This window comes from Rhinoderma darwinii, chromosome 6, assembly GCF_050947455.1.
Source record: "Rhinoderma darwinii isolate aRhiDar2 chromosome 6, aRhiDar2.hap1, whole genome shotgun sequence".
NCBI classification, from domain to species: domain Eukaryota; kingdom Metazoa; phylum Chordata; class Amphibia; order Anura; family Rhinodermatidae; genus Rhinoderma; species Rhinoderma darwinii.
Genome location: NC_134692.1, coordinates 2,047,413 through 2,069,465, shown reverse-complemented (window position 1 = coordinate 2,069,465; position 22,053 = coordinate 2,047,413). Strand labels below are relative to the sequence as shown.

Below are 22,053 nucleotides of genomic sequence, written 5' to 3'. Positions count from 1 at the left end.
TGAACAGCAAGGAAGGAGTGAGCAGAATCTATCCATGAGATCTCCATAAACTGAGGGAAACCAGAATTGTAAGAAAATCCTCAACCTAAAGAACTCAAACGAAATCCTTTAACCAAATGCAAAGAAGCTTTATTGGCAGGACAGATTTCTCTTGTATTGTGGGGTACAGGCGAGGGGTGTGATACTGCAGGGGGGCTATAAACATCCCAACAGGACAGTTGTATCTGAGAGTTTGGCTACCACAATGTTTATTTTGGCCACATTAAGCAGTATAACAGCGCCCCCCTGTGGTAGAGTAAATGAATGACTGTAGGGCGCTGTAAGAACACAACTCTTCTAGTAGCAGTGTCTTCTATGTGGCCCCCGCAGCCTTCCAGGTTTTCATCCCAAGTCTCACGTTATATTAGAAAATCACAAACTGTAACTCACTAATACAACGTGGAGTCCAAGAAGACCAGGCAGGGCCTGTAACCCGTCACCATAGACTCCGCGCCGGTACATATTAGACCAGGCAGACCCCGTAACCCGTCACCATAGACTCCACGCCGGTACATATTAGACCAGGCAGGGCCCGTAACCCGTCACCATAGACTCCGCGCCGTGCCGATGCATATTAGACCAGGCAGGGCCCGTAACCCGCCACCATAGACTCCGCGCCGCGCCATATTAGACCAGGCAGGGCCCGTAACCCGTCACCATAGACTCCGCGCCGGTGCATATTTTATCAAGAATTTCTACAAATATGTTTTCATTAAGACGCATTTGACCAATAAAACAGTTTGCACAAGTCTACACGCCCCATGACCATAGAGCTCCGGCTTTATTACCCAGCAGGTGGGGCCCCACACTATGGCGTCTCCTCAGCCGGCCGGTCTCGCCTGGTCAGGGCCGTCGTGTCGCAGCGATGATAAAACACACAGATTTATACACAATTGATTTTATTCATTAAAATGATAATCTGCGGTCAGGAAATCTGCCGGAAGGGTGAGAACCGCTACACAAAAGCAATGACGGCAGAAAACAGGGTAATCAAAAGACACAAACAGAATATGCAGCAGAAAATGTGCCCATGTGACAGCGCCCACAACTGGTGAACAGCTGGAACTGCAAGGCCAAAACAAAAAGAAATAATGAATATAAAGAGACAAGTGTTATTATATGGGGAGGAGCCTGCCGGGGGTGTCCGCCCCTCCGTAACCGCCACGTACCCCAACCGACAGCCTATCCCGCTGATATCCAGGAATCTTCAGGCAGTGCCCCCCTAATAATTCGTGTAAAGCGGATTTCTGATTTTATGGAAAGTTCTGTCACTTACTAATAGACTTTGTGCTTCAGGAGAGATATTTCTGCTGCCGCTTTGTTCAGCTCAACGAGTATTTTGTACCCACTAATACATTGTAACAAACCCTCAGCTGTGAGAAATATTAGTTCTGTCCAGGTTTTAAGTTTCATTCACAGCTAGCAAGCAGATATCTTGGAAATGGTGAAAAATGGAACACAAAAGTCTGTTAAAAAGTTGCAGAACTTTTTTTCCCGCTAAAGTAAGTGCTGGCATATTGTTCATATCTGGGGGGCTGACGGCCACCCCCAATGTAACGTCTTAGGGGGGCGATTATTAGTGACGGGGCATCAGAGACTAAATCTAAAATAAACTAAAAGAAAGGAGGCGCACAGGGACCGACCCCTCCAGAAACCATCTTACAAATTCATCCAATGAACATTAAGTTTACCGGAAGACAGATAAAGCGGGGGAGGGGTTCAAAATCCTAAAGACCGCGGGTGATTATAACTGCAATATGTATCATCATCATCATGGCGCCTCCGTATTAACGGGGTCTTAAGAGAATGGGCTGAGGTCGGGAGCGCCGCTGAGCAGGGAAAATTTAGAGGTCGCGGCCTTTCATTTTAGAGATCAGCGAGGGTCCCAGCGGTCGGACTCCCACCCTATCCTAACAATATGCCGTCACTTGCTTAGGAGGGAAATGCCCTCTAAATCCCATCATCCCAGTCATTATTTTCCTCGAGTCGCTCCGTTATGTTACAATTCACCGCGTGACAAGCAATAAGGCTCTCACAGCGCAGTCACCCTGCTTTCCTAGAGCCCTGAATGGGTAATATGTACAGCGAAGCGAAATATGATGACTCCGCAGTAAAGGAGCACCCAGACCGGCCCACCGGGACCCCGCGCCCCCCACGTCTCCTCTTCCTTTTATCAGGACGCACATTAAAGCTTCAGACGAAAACCTCCCTCATGTCAAATCAAAGAAACACAAAAAAGGGAAGATGTGAAATAAAACGTACCGCTAAAATCAGTATAAAGTGCAGGGGGAGCGGACTATGGGGGTCACTATCGGGGCGCAGGGCGACTACAGCCGCCATCAGTCTCCCTCATACAGACATTGCTCTAAAAACTGCATAAAATACTAAGAACAGAATAAAATCTAAGGGTGCGGACCCCAAAGTGACCCACGAGCCCCTCGACATCGGCAGAAACGGCCCCTAATAACACGACTACTGCGGAAGCTGTTGTTTTCTGCTGTCAGCCCTTAAAGCTGGACACAGTCGAGGGAGCCGAGGGCCGACAATGAAACGGGAGTCCCGGCTGGAGAATCATTAGAATCAAAACTTCTGACACTTTCTGACAGACATTCGGGGAAATTCTAAACCTTTCTAGGCCACTTTTCTGGTCTAGAAGTCGCAAATGGCCCAAAAGTCTAAATTTGCGGTGAAAGTTGCAACTTCTGGGAATTTTACGCTGCCCACGACACTGATTTATAAAAAAGGGGCAAGACTTTACAAAAGGGGCTGGCCCAACAGATTGGCGGCTCCTCCCCAGCGTCGGACGTGCCCGGGATCAGTCCATTGTATGAGCCGCGGCCTGGAGAATATGAGGGGCCCAGTGGGGAGAAACGGGGCGGTGAGGTGAACATAAAGCATATATATGTCCGACTGGGGGGGAGGGGCTCTTGCGGTCATACTCCGCACTGGCGCACGGCGAGCTGAAAGATGCAACATATTTATTAGGAGGCGCCTGTCACGTCTTACTCCAGCAAACTTTATTAAGACTGCCAATGGAAACGGCAGTCTTTTTTAAATTCCTCACCATATCAACATCTCTGCTTGCTGTCAGTGAATCTGAATATTCTTTATATCCTCATAGTTCACAGAGGCTTCGCCATGCTGACACACTTTAACATGCCCATAAGCTGGCCAAGCAGGACTAGGTAAGGACTGTTTTTCAGTCTCCGGATCTAAAAATATAAAAGGTCACTGAAAGCAATCACAGATCTTGAAAATTGTGAGGAATCAAAACACAAAGTGCATTAGAAAGTTGCACAATGAACACTGTACCGTGCCTTTATCTGCATGTCACATCCCTAACTCCGGGCCCGCCTAGTAGGGATCAGACAGGGAAAGGTAAGAGGCTCGGCCGCAGGTCCCGCTGTCACACAGGGGGTCGCGGCCGCTGATCTAGGGATCCAGGTGCCATTTTTATATGTGGCAGCATTCAGGGACCCTCCTAATCAGGAGACAGGACATTAATAATTTAATCATTCACAAGGCAATGTAAGTGCTATATTTCAATGTAACTCCGGGACTAAGGAACTGAAATGTCAGGACGGACGAGGATTACGTCCTAGATGAGACCGCGGCGCCCAGAGAGCCCTCAGAACCTCAGATCGCTGCAATGCTGTGACAGACCCGGGAAATGGCGCGCCGCACAGCAAACCGTCACCAGGACACGACTACAACCCCCATCATAATTCTGTCCGATGACACAAGTTTGGGCTCATCTGGTAACCGCAGGTCTGTAAAGTGCTAAAATTAAAGAGCGACTCCGGTCACAATATTCTAAGAAGTAATCAAATATATATTATACTGAATGTCCCTCTCATCACGCCTCCGGATGGCGCTCTGATCCCATCTTTACTTTATATGAGATGCCAAAGATTGGGGGAGGGGAAGCGACCAGCACTCTGCGGGAGTTGCCCACATGGGTGTCTTTCGGGCATATTCACCTGGTGCATCCACTCTTGGTTAACCCTAATTGTACCGCGCTGTGTGAATAGACCCTTATTAAACCACCAACCAATCACATTACTATTATAATACTGCCCCCTATGGTCAGGACTATGTAACAGGCTTGTCCAGGATGACAAGTTGCTCTTTAGTGGGATTCTGGGATTATTTGAAGAAAAAAAACAAAACACAAATGGAGGTTTCCAAAAAGCTTTGCCCAAAGTCGCCCCCACACGACAGATTAGCGGAGACCAACCAGTCCGCAGCAGGCCTGTGGGCAAATATCGGCTGAGAAGTCGACTAGTCATGTGGGATGTTTTGGACACGGCGCTGGTATATAAATGGCGCGGTCGATGGTTCAGGCATGGTTGGCCAGTAACGGATTATTTATTTAGGGGGGGGGTTGTATGATGGATTTGACTTGTGACTGATCAGCCGCGTGCCGTCCGCTTTATGTCTCGTTATAAACATGGAGGATCCCGGTCCGGAGCGCACGTGTTTGGCCGCTGACGCGAGCGCCTGAATAACAACCCGTGTAACAAGTAAAAGCTGGAAAACAAGAACTTTGTTTTTCTTTTTTAAAGCGTTCCTTTTTCTGCCACGAACATTAAGACATTGCAAGCGGCAACAAAAAAGCTAAAAACATATTGTAGCGCCACCGGGGACAGGGACCGGTCCCTACAGAAAACGTCTTCTATGCAACTTGTATAATCACTTATAAAAAACAAAACTTCATCCTGACCAATGACAGCCCAGAGTGAAAATGTAACTGGTTCTCACAGAACACGATGCGGCACCGAGAGAGCTGCACCTATAGATGTATACACCGGCTGCACATATAGATGTATATACCGGCTGCACATATAGATGTATATACCGGCTGCACATATAGATGTATATACCGGCTGCACATATAGATGTATATACACCGGCTGCACATATAGATGTATATACCGGCTGCACATATAGATGTATACACCGGCTGCACATATAGATGTATATACCGGCTGCACATATAGATGTATATACCGGCTGCACATATAGATGTATATACCGGCTGCACATATAGATGTATATACCGGCTGCACATATAGATGTATATACACCGGCTGCACATATAGATGTATATACCGGCTGCACATCTAGATGTATATACCGGCTGCACATATAGATGTATATACCGGCTGCACATATAGATGTATATACCGGCTGCACATATAGATGTATATACCGGCTGCACATATAGATGTATATACCGGCTGCACATATAGATGTATATACCGGCTGCACATATAGATGTATATACTGGCTGCACATATAGATGTATATACCGGCTGCACATATAGATGTATATACCGGCTGCACATCTAGATGTATATACCGGCTGCACATCTAGATGTATATACCGGCTGCACATATAGATGTATATACCGGCTGCACATAGAGATGTATATACCGGCTGCACATATAGATGTATATACCGGCTGCACATATAGATGTATATACCGGCTGCACATATAGATGTATATACCGGCTGCACATATAGATGTATATACCGGCTGCACATATAGATGTATATACCGGCTGCACATAGAGATGTATATACCGATTGCACATAGAGATGTATATACCGGCTGCACATATAGATGTATATACCGGCTGCACATATAGATGTATATACCGGCTGCACATATAGATGTATATACCGGCTGCACATATAGATGTATATACCGGCTGCACATCTAGATGTATATACCGGCTGCACATATAGATGTATATACCGGCTGCACATAGAGATGTATATACCGGCTGCACATATAGATGTGGCTCTCTGTGCACGGACGACAGCTACGACGGCTTCTTGTGTCACACAAAACCAGATTCCTAAATATGTGCACAGGAAAAAAGGCAGAAAAAAGCTTGACGTAAATAAAGGTAAGTGCTTCTCCTCCCATAACGTGAGGCTGCGCATTAGTAAGTGCAGAACACGGACTCCGGACGGCTGAAGTGTCTGCAGAGCATTGCACTAAAATGACACGTCTCAGAGCAATGTCCTGCAGCGTTCCCCCTTCCTTGAAGCCCCATAAACCTGTGAGAGCCCCGGCTGGAGAGCTTTGCCCTCCTACCCATAACCACAAGTTGAAATGCTCTCTTTAAAGTGCCATATTTGTATTTTATATCTTTGTGGCCCCCTAAGGGTTAAACACAGCAGATTGAGCAGAGCAAAGACCAAACCCTGTGGTATCAGGTCATCATTACTAGATGCAGGAAGGTGCGGATCCCTCTCCCCACCAGGACTGTGCACACACGCGGAGCAGCCACAGAGGCCCCGACACCTCACAATCCCAGACCTCACATATCAGGATACAGAACAGGGAAAGAAAGAAGCCAAGCGCCAGTCTCCTGCATCACACACAAGACCAGCAGCAGCAGCATTGATATAATGACTCCCGGAAGACAGCGGCTACGCGCGGGCGGCCGGGCGGGGGGAACCGGCTGCTGCTCGGACACATTGACTTCCTGGAAGGCTTGTTATGTTTAGCAATAGGCAACAATCCCCTCCGGTGACACAAGGCTGAAACAGTGAATTAGCCAAAAGTCTGGCTGGCGGCAGGGTCAGGGGGAGAAGCCATCTGGGTCCTGCTGTCATTTACATTTACCAAGGAAAAGTCTGTAAAATCGTTGCTGGTGGTCGCCGGCCGCAGGTTCACCTGTCCATTGGCAGCACTGAACTGGGAAGATATTCCAGGCCGACTGCCGTGGTACTGCGCCCTGAAAGGCTGCTCAAAAGCATTCAGCTGGTATGTTTGATGGACAGCCTGAGATTCAGTCTTCTTCTGTCCAGTCACTTGATCTATAAAATCCTGCGCTGAGGAGGAGGACGCAGGGGACGCGTGGCTACCATCATCCGCTGTAAAGCTGTAGGCGCTCTGGGAGTCGGTCACGTTTAGGCCAAAGTGAGATTTGTCGGGGGACACTCTCATCGGGGGGCTCAGACCTGCTCGGAAAGTGCTGATGGGTAGTGTGGCGTAGACGTGTTTGTCCAGCGTGGGGAAGGTCGTTGTGCTGGAGAGACTCTGGCTGTCAGTCACATAGTTAAGGCTCGTGTTGTTCAGATAGGCATCGTTCTGGCTGGTCCGCTCCAATGCCTGCTGCAAAAACTTAGAATACTCTTGTAACATGCTGGCCTTGTCAGACTGCGGGACCTGGACGGAGGCCCCCAAAGTCTCTGGCTGGCTGGATTCCCCCACCTCCGAGGAGTTTATGGAAATACTGGACGTCACCTCAGTATCTCCCACACTGAAAGAGATCTCGTGCTGCCCGTTGGCTTTGTGTGAGTAGTGGTCCAGGAGCGTCTGCAGGACCTCGTCTGGAATCACATTCTTGTCGTGATTTGTTTTAATGTCCACACTTAATGCCTGGGGATCTATGAGGGCAGCGGTGCCACTTTCATCTATGACGCTGGCCACTGCTGCCTGGGTGGCAGATGGCTGAGATGCCATGGTGCCCACGTTCAGCGCGTACTCCCTGCTGTTGTTGCTGGCGGCCAGCAGATATCGCTTCTTCTTGGAGAACTGCATGGCCTCGTCGTAGCTGAGGCTGCTGTTGGCTGCTTTGGCGCTTCCTTCCTGCAGCGGATCGAGGTGATCCAGGTCTGAATTGTTTCCGGAGTCCAGCAGGACCTGCTTATCCACAAGGTCAAACGCGTACTTTGCCACTTTGCCGTCATCGAAGGCCGACAGCTCTGACATGGCCGGACTCGGCTCCAGCGCCAGCTTCACGCTCTTTTTGTTGTTCACCTTCTTGATCAGCAGCTTTGGGGGGCTGATTTCTCCAGACAACGGCTCCTGTAAGTGCAAGTCGCTGACGGAGGGATGTGGCATCTCCACGGCGTATTCTGCCACCATAAATTCATCTTTCACTTTGGAACTGTCAGGGAAGAGGGGGAGGAAGTCGTTCTTCTCCTTCTTTTCCTCCACTTTCTCCAGAGGATTGTCCTTCTCGCTCATCTTATCCGGCCTCTGCTTCTTCTTGGGTAGACCCCCTTCTTTGCATGTGGGGGAGAAGCAGATGTCGGCATCGGGGGGTAGGAGGGAGGGTTTGCTGCAGCTTTTGCCGCTCTTCCTCTCTCGGTTCTCATGGCACATGCGCTTGTGTTTCAGTACACGATCCGTCCTGGAGAAATACTGTCCGGAAACACAAGGTACAAAGTTGTCATTAATACACAGACACCTCATATGTGACACGACCAGGACCGAACTCCTCAACTACAGAGATTATCTTTATGGGGGAGGACGACAAATCTTATGTTATTATCTCATCAGACACGTCAACCACGAACAGTCATCAGATGGGGCGGCAGCGCTGGGAATATTATACATCTGTAGGAGAAACTCCCTGTTATTGGTAAACATCTGTAAGCCGTACAAGTAGAGCCGCACAGCACTGATATAGTTACACACCTGTGAGCAGTGCGGGTATGGTTAGATACTGCAGGAAGTACTCCGCTATTATTACACACCTGCAGTCAGTACTCCGCTATTATTACACACCTGCAGTCAGTACTCCGCTACTATTACACACCTGCAGGCAGTACTCCGCTACTATTACACACCTGCAGTCAGTACTCTACTATTATTACACACCTGCAGTCAGTACTCCGCTATTATTACACACCTGCAGTCAGTACTCTGCTATTATTACACACCTGCAGTCAGTACTCCGCTATTATTACACACCTGCAGTCAGTACTCTACTATTATTACACACCTGCAGTCAGTACTCTGCTATTATTACACACCTGCAGTCAGTACTCCGCTATTATTACACACCTGCAGTCAGTACTCTACTATTATTACACACCTGCAGTCAGTACTCTGCTATTATTACACACCTGCAGTCAGTACTCCGCTACTATTACACACCTGCAGGCAGTACTCCGCTACTATTACACACCTGCAGTCAGTACTCTACTATTATTACACACCTGCAGGCAGTACTCCGCTACTATTACACACCTGCAGGCAGTACTCCGCTACTATTACACACCTGCAGTCAGTACTCTACTATTATTACACACCTGCAGTCAGTACTCTGCTATTATTACACACCTGCAGTCAGTACTCTACTATTATTACACACCTGCAGGCAGTACTCCGCTATTATTACACACCTGCAGTCAGTACTCCGCTATTATTACACACCTGCAGTCAGTACTCTACTATTATTACACACCTGCAGTCAGTACTCTGCTATTATTACACACCTGCAGTCAGTACTCTGCTATTATTACACACCTGCAGTCAGTACTCCGCTATTATTACACACCTGCAGTCAGTACTCCGCTATTATTACACACCTGCAGGCAGTACTCTGCTACTATTACACACCTGCAGGCAGTACTCCGCTACTATTACACACCTGCAGTCAGTACTCTACTATTATTACACACCTGCAGGCAGTACTCTACTATTATTACACACCTGCAGGCAGTACTCTACTATTATTACACACCTGCAGGCAGTACTCTACTATTATTACACACCTGCAGTCAGTACTCTACTATTATTACACACCTGCAGGCAGTACTCTGCTATTATTACACACCTGCAGTCAGTACTCCGCTACTATTACACACCTGCAGGCAGTACTCCGCTACTATTACACACCTGCAGTCAGTACTCTGCTATTATTACACACCTGCAGGCAGTACTCCGCTACTATTACACACCTGCAGGCAGTACTCCGCTACTATTACACACCTGCAGTCAGTACTCTACTATTATTACACACCTGCAGTCAGTACTCTGCTATTATTACACACCTGCAGTCAGTACTCTACTATTATTACACACCTGCAGGCAGTACTCTGCTATTATTACACACCTGCAGTCAGTACTCTACTATTATTACACACCTGCAGGCAGTACTCTGCTATTATTACACACCTGCAGTCAGTACTCCGCTACTATTACACACCTGCAGGCAGTACTCCGCTACTATTACACACCTGCAGTCAGTACTCTACTATTATTACACACCTGCAGGCAGTACTCCGCTACTATTACACACCTGCAGGCAGTACTCCGCTACTATTACACACCTGCAGTCAGTACTCTACTATTATTACACACCTGCAGTCAGTACTCTACTATTATTACACACCTGCAGTCAGTACTCCGCTATTATTACACACCTGCAGGCAGTACTCCGCTATTATTACACACCTGCAGGCAGTACTCTGCTATTATTACACACCTGCAGTCAGTACTCCGCTATTATTACACACCTGCAGGCAGTACTCCGCTATTATTACACACCTGCAGTCAGTACTCCGCTATTATTACACACCTGCAGTCAGTACTCCGCTACTATTACACACCTGCAGTCAGTACTCTACTATTATTACACACCTGCAGTCAGTACTCTACTATTATTACACACCTGCAGTCAGTACTCCGCTATTATTACACACCTGCAGGCAGTACTCCGCTACTATTACACACCTGCAGTCAGTACTCTACTATTATTACACACCTGCAGTCAGTACTCTACTATTATTACACACCTGCAGTCAGTACTCTGCTATTATTACACACCTGCAGTCAGTACTCTACTATTATTACACACCTGTGAGCAGTGCGGGTATGGTTAGATACTGCAGGAAGTACTCCGCTATTATTACACACCTGCAGGCAGTACTCCGCTACTATTACACACCTGCAGTCAGTACTCCGCTATTATTACACACCTGCAGTCAGTACTCTACTATTATTACACACCTGCAGGCAGTACTCTGCTATTATTACACACCTGCAGTCAGTACTCCGCTATTATTACACACCTGCAGTCAGTACTCTACTATTATTACACACCTGCAGTCAGTACTCTGCTATTATTACACACCTGCAGTCAGTACTCTGCTATTATTACACACCTGCAGTCAGTACTCCGCTATTATTACACACCTGCAGTCAGTACTCAACTATTATTACACACCTGCAGGCAGTACTCTGCTATTATTACACACCTGCAGGCAGTACTCCGCTACTATTACACACCTGCAGGCAGTACTCTACTATTATTACACACCTGCAGTCAGTACTCTGCTATTATTACACACCTGCAGTCAGTACTCTACTATTATTACACACCTGTGAGCAGTGCGGGTATGGTTAGATACTGCAGGAAGTACTCCGCTATTATTACACACCTGCAGTCAGTATTCCGCTATTATTACACACCTGCAGTCAGTACTCCGCTACTATTACACACCTGCAGTCAGTACTCTACTATTATTACACACCTGCAGTCAGTACTCTACTATTATTACACACCTGCAGTCAGTACTCCGCTATTATTACACACCTGCAGGCAGTACTCCGCTACTATTACACACCTGCAGTCAGTACTCTACTATTATTACACACCTGCAGTCAGTACTCTGCTATTATTACACACCTGCAGTCAGTACTCTACTATTATTACACACCTGTGAGCAGTGCGGGTATGGTTAGATACTGCAGGAAGTACTCCGCTATTATTACACACCTGCAGGCAGTACTCCGCTACTATTACACACCTGCAGTCAGTACTCCGCTATTATTACACACCTGCAGTCAGTACTCTACTATTATTACACACCTGCAGTCAGTACTCTACTATTATTACACACCTGCAGGCAGTACTCTGCTATTATTACACACCTGCAGTCAGTACTCCGCTACTATTACACACCTGCAGGCAGTACTCCGCTACTATTACACACCTGCAGTCAGTACTCTACTATTATTACACACCTGCAGGCAGTACTCCGCTACTATTACACACCTGCAGGCAGTACTCCGCTACTATTACACACCTGCAGTCAGTACTCTACTATTATTACACACCTGCAGTCAGTACTCTGCTATTATTACACACCTGCAGTCAGTACTCTGCTATTATTACACACCTGCAGTCAGTACTCCGCTATTATTACACACCTGCAGTCAGTACTCAACTATTATTACACACCTGCAGGCAGTACTCTGCTATTATTACACACCTGCAGGCAGTACTCCGCTACTATTACACACCTGCAGGCAGTACTCTACTATTATTACACACCTGCAGTCAGTACTCTGCTATTATTACACACCTGCAGTCAGTACTCTACTATTATTACACACCTGTGAGCAGTGCGGGTATGGTTAGATACTGCAGGAAGTACTCCGCTATTATTACACACCTGCAGTCAGTATTCCGCTATTATTACACACCTGCAGTCAGTACTCCGCTACTATTACACACCTGCAGTCAGTACTCTACTATTATTACACACCTGCAGTCAGTACTCTACTATTATTACACACCTGCAGTCAGTACTCCGCTATTATTACACACCTGCAGGCAGTACTCCGCTACTATTACACACCTGCAGTCAGTACTCTACTATTATTACACACCTGCAGTCAGTACTCTGCTATTATTACACACCTGCAGTCAGTACTCTACTATTATTACACACCTGTGAGCAGTGCGGGTATGGTTAGATACTGCAGGAAGTACTCCGCTATTATTACACACCTGCAGGCAGTACTCCGCTACTATTACACACCTGCAGTCAGTACTCCGCTATTATTACACACCTGCAGTCAGTACTCTACTATTATTACACACCTGCAGTCAGTACTCTACTATTATTACACACCTGCAGGCAGTACTCTGCTATTATTACACACCTGCAGTCAGTACTCCGCTACTATTACACACCTGCAGGCAGTACTCCGCTACTATTACACACCTGCAGTCAGTACTCTACTATTATTACACACCTGCAGGCAGTACTCCGCTACTATTACACACCTGCAGGCAGTACTCCGCTACTATTACACACCTGCAGTCAGTACTCTACTATTATTACACACCTGCAGTCAGTACTCTGCTATTATTACACACCTGCAGTCAGTACTCTACTATTATTACACACCTGCAGGCAGTACTCCGCTATTATTACACACCTGCAGTCAGTACTCCGCTATTATTACACACCTGCAGTCAGTACTCTACTATTATTACACACCTGCAGTCAGTACTCTGCTATTATTACACACCTGCAGTCAGTACTCTGCTATTATTACACACCTGCAGTCAGTACTCCGCTATTATTACACACCTGCAGTCAGTACTCTACTATTATTACACACCTGCAGGCAGTACTCTGCTATTATTACACACCTGCAGTCAGTACTCCGCTACTATTACACACCTGCAGGCAGTACTCCGCTACTATTACACACCTGCAGTCAGTACTCTGCTATTATTACACACCTGCAGTCAGTACTCTGCTATTATTACACACCTGCAGTCAGTACTCCGCTATTATTACACACCTGCAGTCAGTACTCTACTATTATTACACACCTGCAGGCAGTACTCTGCTATTATTACACACCTGCAGTCAGTACTCCGCTACTATTACACACCTGCAGGCAGTACTCCGCTACTATTACACACCTGCAGTCAGTACTCTGCTATTATTACACACCTGCAGGCAGTACTCCGCTACTATTACACACCTGCAGGCAGTACTCCGCTACTATTACACACCTGCAGTCAGTACTCTACTATTATTACACACCTGCAGTCAGTACTCTGCTATTATTACACACCTGCAGTCAGTACTCGACTATTATTACACACCTGCAGGCAGTACTCTGCTATTATTACACACCTGCAGTCAGTACTCTACTATTATTACACACCTGCAGGCAGTACTCTGCTATTATTACACACCTGCAGTCAGTACTCCGCTACTATTACACACCTGCAGGCAGTACTCCGCTACTATTACACACCTGCAGTCAGTACTCTACTATTATTACACACCTGCAGGCAGTACTCCGCTACTATTACACACCTGCAGGCAGTACTCCGCTACTATTACACACCTGCAGTCAGTACTCTACTATTATTACACACCTGCAGTCAGTACTCTACTATTATTACACACCTGCAGTCAGTACTCCGCTATTATTACACACCTGCAGGCAGTACTCCGCTATTATTACACACCTGCAGGCAGTACTCCGCTACTATTACACACCTGCAGTCAGTACTCTACTATTATTACACACCTGCAGTCAGTACTCTACTATTATTACACACCTGCAGTCAGTACTCCGCTATTATTACACACCTGCAGGCAGTACTCCGCTACTATTACACACCTGCAGTCAGTACTCTACTATTATTACACACCTGCAGTCAGTACTCTACTATTATTACACACCTGCAGTCAGTACTCTGCTATTATTACACACCTGCAGTCAGTACTCTACTATTATTACACACCTGTGAGCAGTGCGGGTATGGTTAGATACTGCAGGAAGTACTCCGCTATTATTACACACCTGCAGGCAGTACTCCGCTACTATTACACACCTGCAGTCAGTACTCCGCTATTATTACACACCTGCAGTCAGTACTCTACTATTATTACACACCTGCAGGCAGTACTCTGCTATTATTACACACCTGCAGTCAGTACTCCGCTATTATTACACACCTGCAGTCAGTACTCTACTATTATTACACACCTGCAGTCAGTACTCCGCTATTATTACACACCTGCAGTCAGTACTCTGCTATTATTACACACCTGCAGTCAGTACTCCGCTATTATTACACACCTGCAGTCAGTACTCAACTATTATTACACACCTGCAGGCAGTACTCTGCTATTATTACACACCTGCAGTCAGTACTCCGCTACTATTACACACCTGCAGGCAGTACTCTACTATTATTACACACCTGCAGTCAGTACTCTGCTATTATTACACACCTGCAGTCAGTACTCTACTATTATTACACACCTGTGAGCAGTGCGGGTATGGTTAGATACTGCAGGAAGTACTCCGCTATTATTACACACCTGCAGTCAGTACTCCGCTATTATTACACACCTGCAGTCAGTACTCCGCTACTATTACACACCTGCAGTCAGTACTCCGCTACTATTACACACCTGCAGTCAGTACTCTACTATTATTACACACCTGCAGTCAGTACTCCGCTATTATTACACACCTGCAGGCAGTACTCCGCTACTATTACACACCTGCAGTCAGTACTCTACTATTATTACACACCTGCAGTCAGTACTCTGCTATTATTACACACCTGCAGTCAGTACTCTACTATTATTACACACCTGTGAGCAGTGCGGGTATGGTTAGATACTGCAGGAAGTACTCCGCTATTATTACACACCTGCAGGCAGTACTCCGCTACTATTACACACCTGCAGTCAGTACTCCGCTATTATTACACACCTGCAGTCAGTACTCTACTATTATTACACACCTGCAGTCAGTACTCTACTATTATTACACACCTGCAGGCAGTACTCTGCTATTATTACACACCTGCAGTCAGTACTCCGCTACTATTACACACCTGCAGGCAGTACTCCGCTACTATTACACACCTGCAGTCAGTACTCTACTATTATTACACACCTGCAGTCAGTACTCTGCTATTATTACACACCTGCAGTCAGTACTCTACTATTATTACACACCTGCAGGCAGTACTCCGCTATTATTACACACCTGCAGTCAGTACTCCGCTATTATTACACACCTGCAGTCAGTACTCTACTATTATTACACACCTGCAGTCAGTACTCTGCTATTATTACACACCTGCAGTCAGTACTCTGCTATTATTACACACCTGCAGTCAGTACTCCGCTATTATTACACACCTGCAGTCAGTACTCTACTATTATTACACACCTGCAGGCAGTACTCTGCTATTATTACACACCTGCAGTCAGTACTCCGCTACTATTACACACCTGCAGGCAGTACTCCGCTACTATTACACACCTGCAGTCAGTACTCTGCTATTATTACACACCTGCAGTCAGTACTCTGCTATTATTACACACCTGCAGTCAGTACTCCGCTATTATTACACACCTGCAGTCAGTACTCTACTATTATTACACACCTGCAGGCAGTACTCTGCTATTATTACACACCTGCAGTCAGTACTCCGCTACTATTACACACCTGCAGGCAGTACTCCGCTACTATTACACACCTGCAGTCAGTACTCTACTATTATTACACACCTGCAGGCAGTACTCCGCTACTATTACACACCTGCAGGCAGTACTCCGCTATTATTACACACCTGCAGGCAGTACTCTGCTATTATTACACACCTGCAGTCAGTACTCTACTATTATTACACACCTGCAGTCAGTACTCTACTATTATTACACACCTGCAGGCAGTACTCTGCTATTATTACACACCTGCAGGCAGTACTCTGCTATTATTACACACCTGCAGTCAGTACTCTACTATTATTACACACCTGCAGGCAGTACTCTACTATTATTACACACCTGCAGGCAGTACTCTGCTACTATTACACACCTGCAGTCAGTACTCTGCCATTATTACACACCTGCAGTCAGTACTCCGCTATTATTACACACCTGCAGTCAGTACTCTGCTATTATTACACACCTGCAGTCAGTACTCTACTATTATTACACACCTGCAGTCAGTACTCTGCCATTATTACACACCTGCAGGAAGTACTCCGCTACTATTACACACCTGCAGGCAGTACTCCGCTATTATTACACACCTGCAGGCAGTACTCTACTATTATTACACACCTGCAGGCAGTACTCTGCTACTATTACACACCTGCAGGCAGTACTCCGCTACTATTACACACCTGCAGTCAGTACTCCGCTATTATTACACACCTGCAGTCAGTACTCTACTATTATTACACACCTGCAGGAAGTACTCCGCTACTATTACACACCTGCAGGCAGTACTCCGCTATTATTACACACCTGCAGTCAGTACTCTACTATTATTACACACCTGGAGACAATATTCGCACTGATACGGTTTCTCTCCGCTGTGCGTCCTCTTGTGTCTTTCCATGTGGTATTTCTGAATAAAGCGCATCCCACATTCATCACAATGGAAAGGTTTTTCTCCTGTTAGATTCAAAGAAAATATACTTTTTATTGGTTTCTTCAGAAAATCTGGGCAGCCCACTATAGACCGGCATAGTACATGACTACAACATCCGGCGGCCAGCACTGGTCATCAGGGGCCTGTTCTCTGTACAAGGGGGCAGTAACACTATAGACCGGCATAGTACATGACTACAACATCCGGCGGCCAGCACTGGTCATCAGGGGCCTGTTCTCTGTACAAGGGGGCAGTAACACTATAGACCGGCATAGTACATGACTACAACATCCGGCGGCCAGCACTGGTCATCAGGGGCCTGTTCTCTGTACAAGGGGGCAGTCCACTATAGACCGGCATAGTACATGACTACAACATCCGGCGGCCAGCACTGGTCATCAGGGGCCTGTTCTCTGTACAAGGGGGCAGTATCGCTATAGACGGGGCACATGATGACCGCACTCACCTGTGTGGATCTTCTCGTGTCTCTGCAGCAGGTACTTCTGAATGAAGCGCATGTCACACTGACTGCACTGAAAGGGCTTCTCACCTTCAACGACATAACGTCAGACTACGAGTTACACACAAAACATGGCGCTCGTCCATCTCACATATTACACCCTAACAAAGCAGCGTGTGGGAGTGCGTCCTGACCCCCTCCCATATCTATACCAGCAGCTTTTCATGGGTATGTGGTTTTGCTTCATTACTGCATTACAGCCAGAGAAATAAGAATTAGGGGAGCATTTACCAAGACGAGGGGTGTGAGTAGCTCAAGAGTCCGCCATACACCTCAAAATGGCGGCCATCCGCTTGAGGAATACGGCGCACACGTCTGAGCAATGCCCGGCTCCCCCACTCACCTACAATGATGCAGAAAAACACACAGTAGTGATTCCCCAACACAATTAAAAAATGTTTCCTGGTGCTGGGGCTTCACTGCAGGTCCCGGGACCGCGAACCCGGTCACAGAATTTTGGGGAGACCCTTGTAATGTGCGCAGGTTTTCCGAGCGTGCGTCCCCCTGTGATAATAGCGTGACTCACGCTCGCGGTGCGCAGACGTTTACCTGTGTGGATGAAGACGTGTCTCTGCAGGTGGTAGTTGGTTCTGAACGCTGCGTTGCAATGCTCACACACGTGACATTTGGGGATTTTCAGTCCCAGTGAGCCGTCCTCATTAATAGTGAGGATCTGAAATACATGCAATAGTCATTGATAAGATGCAGCGCTCCAGCCCGACCCGCCACCCCGCCTGCACGCGGAGCCCCGCTTTACCTTGGCCGGGGATCTCTGCTTCCTCTTCTTCTTCTTCTGGAGGTCGACCGGCTCTGGGAGCTGCAAGTTTTCGGGCATCTGAGATTCCATTTCCTCTCTGAATTTGATCTCTTGTTTCACGTGAACCTGTCGTCAGAAATCACATCAATGAGACGCTTCACGCTAAATGTCGCCAACACCGCCATAAAGCCACTAATGAGGTGGTAATAAACGGCAAGACATCGCTGCCCCCGCTGTGTCCGTCATCAGCTCCATAACATGCACATAAGAATTATACAGAACCAGCGCGTTACGCTCCGGGTGTCTCAGCTCCTTAAAGGTCCAATCACACCGCGCGGTCAAATCACGTTTTTTTGGTCGCAATTTTGCAAAGGATGCAGAAAAAAATGCAATATGATCCTTAGGGCTCGTCCACACGCAGCGGACGGAAAATACGCAGCAGAATATAGAAGAGAAGTGGGAGGGATTTAACAAATGTCATCCACACGCCGCGTAACCAGAAATTGACCTGCGCTACGGATTTTTCAGACCGCAGCGTGTCAATTCCTGCTGCAGAAAGTGCCTGAATTGCTGCGTTTTTCAGATGAGACGTCTCCATCCCCCGACATTGAGAAAAACGCAGCAACATCCGCACCATTTTCTGCAGTAAAAAACGCCGGTAATGGTGCGTTTCTTCCGCAGCGGAAATCCTTCTAGTTTCTGTGGAATTGCTGCAGAAATTGTGTTACTTGTGGACAAGCCCTTATGGTGATCAATATGAATAATTAACAGACAGCAAAACTGCTGCAGAACCTCATACTACAAACCTCAGCTGCTGCAGAACCTCCTACTAAACACCTCAGCTGCTGCAGAACCTCATGCTACACACCTCAGCTGCTGCAGAACCTCATACTACACACCTCGGCTGCTGCAGAACCTCATGCTACACACCTCGGCTGCTGCAGAACCTCCTACTAAACACCTCAGCTGCTGCAGAACCTCATGCTACACACCTCGGCTGCTGCAGAACCTCATGCTACACACCTCGGCTGCTGCAGAACCTCATGCTACACACCTCGGCTGCTGCAGAACCTCATAATACACACCTCAGCTGCTTCAGAACCTCATAATACACACCTCGGCTGCTGCAGAACCTCATAATACACCTCGGCTGCTGCAGAACCTCATACTACACACCTCGGCTGCTGCAGAACATCATAAGAAACACCTCGGCTGCTGCAGAACCTCATGCTACACACCTCGGCTGCTGCAGAACCTCATACTACACACCTCGGCTGCTGCAGAACCTCATGCTACACACCTCGGCTGCTGCAGAACCTCATGCTACACACCTCGGCTGCTGCAGAACCTCATGCTACACACCTCGGCTGCTGCAGAACCTCATGCTACACACCTCGGCTGCTGCAGAACCTCATGCTACACACCTCGGCTGCTGCAGAACCTCATAATACACACCTCAGCTGCTTCAGAACCTCATAATACACACCTCGGCTGCTGCAGAACCTCATAATACACCTCGGCTGCTGCAGAACCTCATACTACACACCTCGGCTGCTGCAGAACCTCCTACTAAACACCTCAGCTGCTGCAGAACCTCATGCTACACACCTCAGCTGCTGCAGAACCTCCTGCTACACACCTCGGCTGCTGCAGAACCTCATGCTACACACCTCGGCTGCTGCAGAACCTCATGCTACACACCTCGGCTGCTGCAGAACCTCATGCTACACACCTCGGCTGCTGCAGAACCTCATGCTACACACCTCGGCTGCTGCAGAACCTCATGCTACACACCTCGGCTGCTGCAGAACCTCATGCTACACACCTCGGCTGCTGCAGAACCTCATGCTACACACCTCGGCTGCTGCAGAACCTCATGCTACACACCTCGGCTGCTGCAGAACCTCAAAATACACACCTCGGCTGCTGCAGAACCTCATAATACACCTCGGCTGCTGCAGAACCTCATACTACACACCTCAGCTGCTTCAGAACCTCATAATACACACCTCAGCTGCTTCAGAACCTCATAATACACACCTCAGCTGCTGCAGAACCTCATAATACACACCTCAGCTGCTGCAGAACCTCATAATACACACCTCAGCTGCTGCAGAACCTCATAATACACACCTCGGCATCTGCAGAACATCATAAGAAACACCTCGGCTGCTGCAGAACATCAAAATACACACCTCGGCTGCTGCAGAACCTCATAATACACACCTCGGCTGCTGCAGAACCTCATAATACACACCTCGGCTGCTGCAGAACCTCATAATACACACCTCGGCTGCTGCAGAACCTCATAATACACACCTCGGCTGCTGCAGAACCTCATAATACACACCTCGGCTGCTGCAGAACCTCATAATACACACCTCGGCTGCTGCAGAACCTCATAATACACACCTCAGCTGCTGCAGAACCTCATAATGCACCCTCAGCTGCTGCAGAACCTCATAATACACACCTCAGCTGCTGCAGAACCTCATAATACACACCTCAGCTGCTGCAGAACCTCATAATACACACCTCAGCTGCTGCAGAACCTCATAATACACACCTCAGCTGCTGCAGAACCTCATAATACACACCTCGGCATCTGCAGAACATCATAAGAAACACCTCGGCTGCTGCAGAACATCAAAATACACACCTCGGCTGCTGCAGAACCTCATAATACACACCTCGGCTGCTGCAGAACCTCATAATACACACCTCGGCTGCTGCAGAACCTCATAATACACACCTCGGCTGCTGCAGAACCTCATAATACACACCTCAGCTGCTGCAGAACCTCATAATACACACCTCGACTGCTGCAGAACCTCATAATGCACCCTCAGCTGCTGCAGAACCTCATAATACACACCTCAGCTGCTGCAGAGCCTCATAATACACCCTCAGCTGCTGCAGAACCTCATAATACACACCTCGGCTGCTGCAGAACCTCATAATTGATAATAGAGAAAGATTAATAAGATGTCTCCTCGGTTTTCGGTGATTTGCAGTCTCGTGTTTTTACATCTGATTGGCTTAGGCCTTATTCACACGAACGTCTCCGTTTTACGTGCGTAAAAAATTCTGTGTTTTTCCGGCGTTGCAGTTCCGTGTGACATCCGTGTACGGTGCGCGTCTGTGTATGTCATCAGTATCTCACGCGTTTTTTCCGTCAGCAAAATAAACTGAAGGAGGCGTTTTTCTTTTTCTCATTATTTCTTTAGCAACAGTTGCGTGAATCACGGGCAGGACATGGATGTGCGCCCGTCTGCTGTACAGGACATGGATGTGCGCCCGTCTGCTGTACAGGACATGGATGTGCGCCCGTCTGCTGTACAGGACATGGATGTGCGCCCGTCTGCTGTACAGGACATGGATGTGCGCCCGTCTGCTGTACAGGGCATGGATGTGCGCCCGTCTGCTGTACAGGACATGGATGTGCGCCCGTCTGCTGTACAGGACATGGATGTGCGCCCGTCTGCTGTACAGGACATGGATGTGCGCCCGTCTGCTGTACAGGGCATGGATGTGCGCCCGTCTGCTGTACAGGGCATGGATGTGCGCCCGTCTGCTGTACAGGGCATGGATGTGCGCCCGTCTGCTGTACAGGACATGGATGTGCGCCCGTCTGCTGTACAGGACATGGATGTGCGCCCGTCTGCTGTACAGGACATGGATGTGCGCCCGTCTGCTGTACAGGACATGGATGTGCGCCCGTCTGCTGTACAGGACATGGATGTGCGCCCGTCTGCTGTACA

At 47.7% G+C, this 22,053-nt stretch overlaps 1 protein-coding gene across 1 annotated transcript in view; it reads right to left on the bottom strand.

The window, feature by feature from the left end:
• Nucleotides 1-921: 921 nt before the first annotated feature.
• Nucleotides 922-22,053, bottom strand: part of ZNF148 (zinc finger protein 148) — a 36,319-nt gene continuing 15,187 nt past the window's right edge. Inside the window, exons 3-7 of the mRNA XM_075829010.1 lie at nt 18,293-18,418; nt 18,085-18,208; nt 17,482-17,565; nt 16,920-17,038; nt 922-8,207 (exon numbers count right to left, since the gene is read on the bottom strand). Of these exons, the coding sequence (XP_075685125.1) occupies nt 6,609-8,207; nt 16,920-17,038; nt 17,482-17,565; nt 18,085-18,208; nt 18,293-18,418 (2,052 nt within the window). The 3' untranslated portion in view covers nt 922-6,608. The remainder of the gene's footprint in view (nt 8,208-16,919; nt 17,039-17,481; nt 17,566-18,084; nt 18,209-18,292; nt 18,419-22,053) is intronic.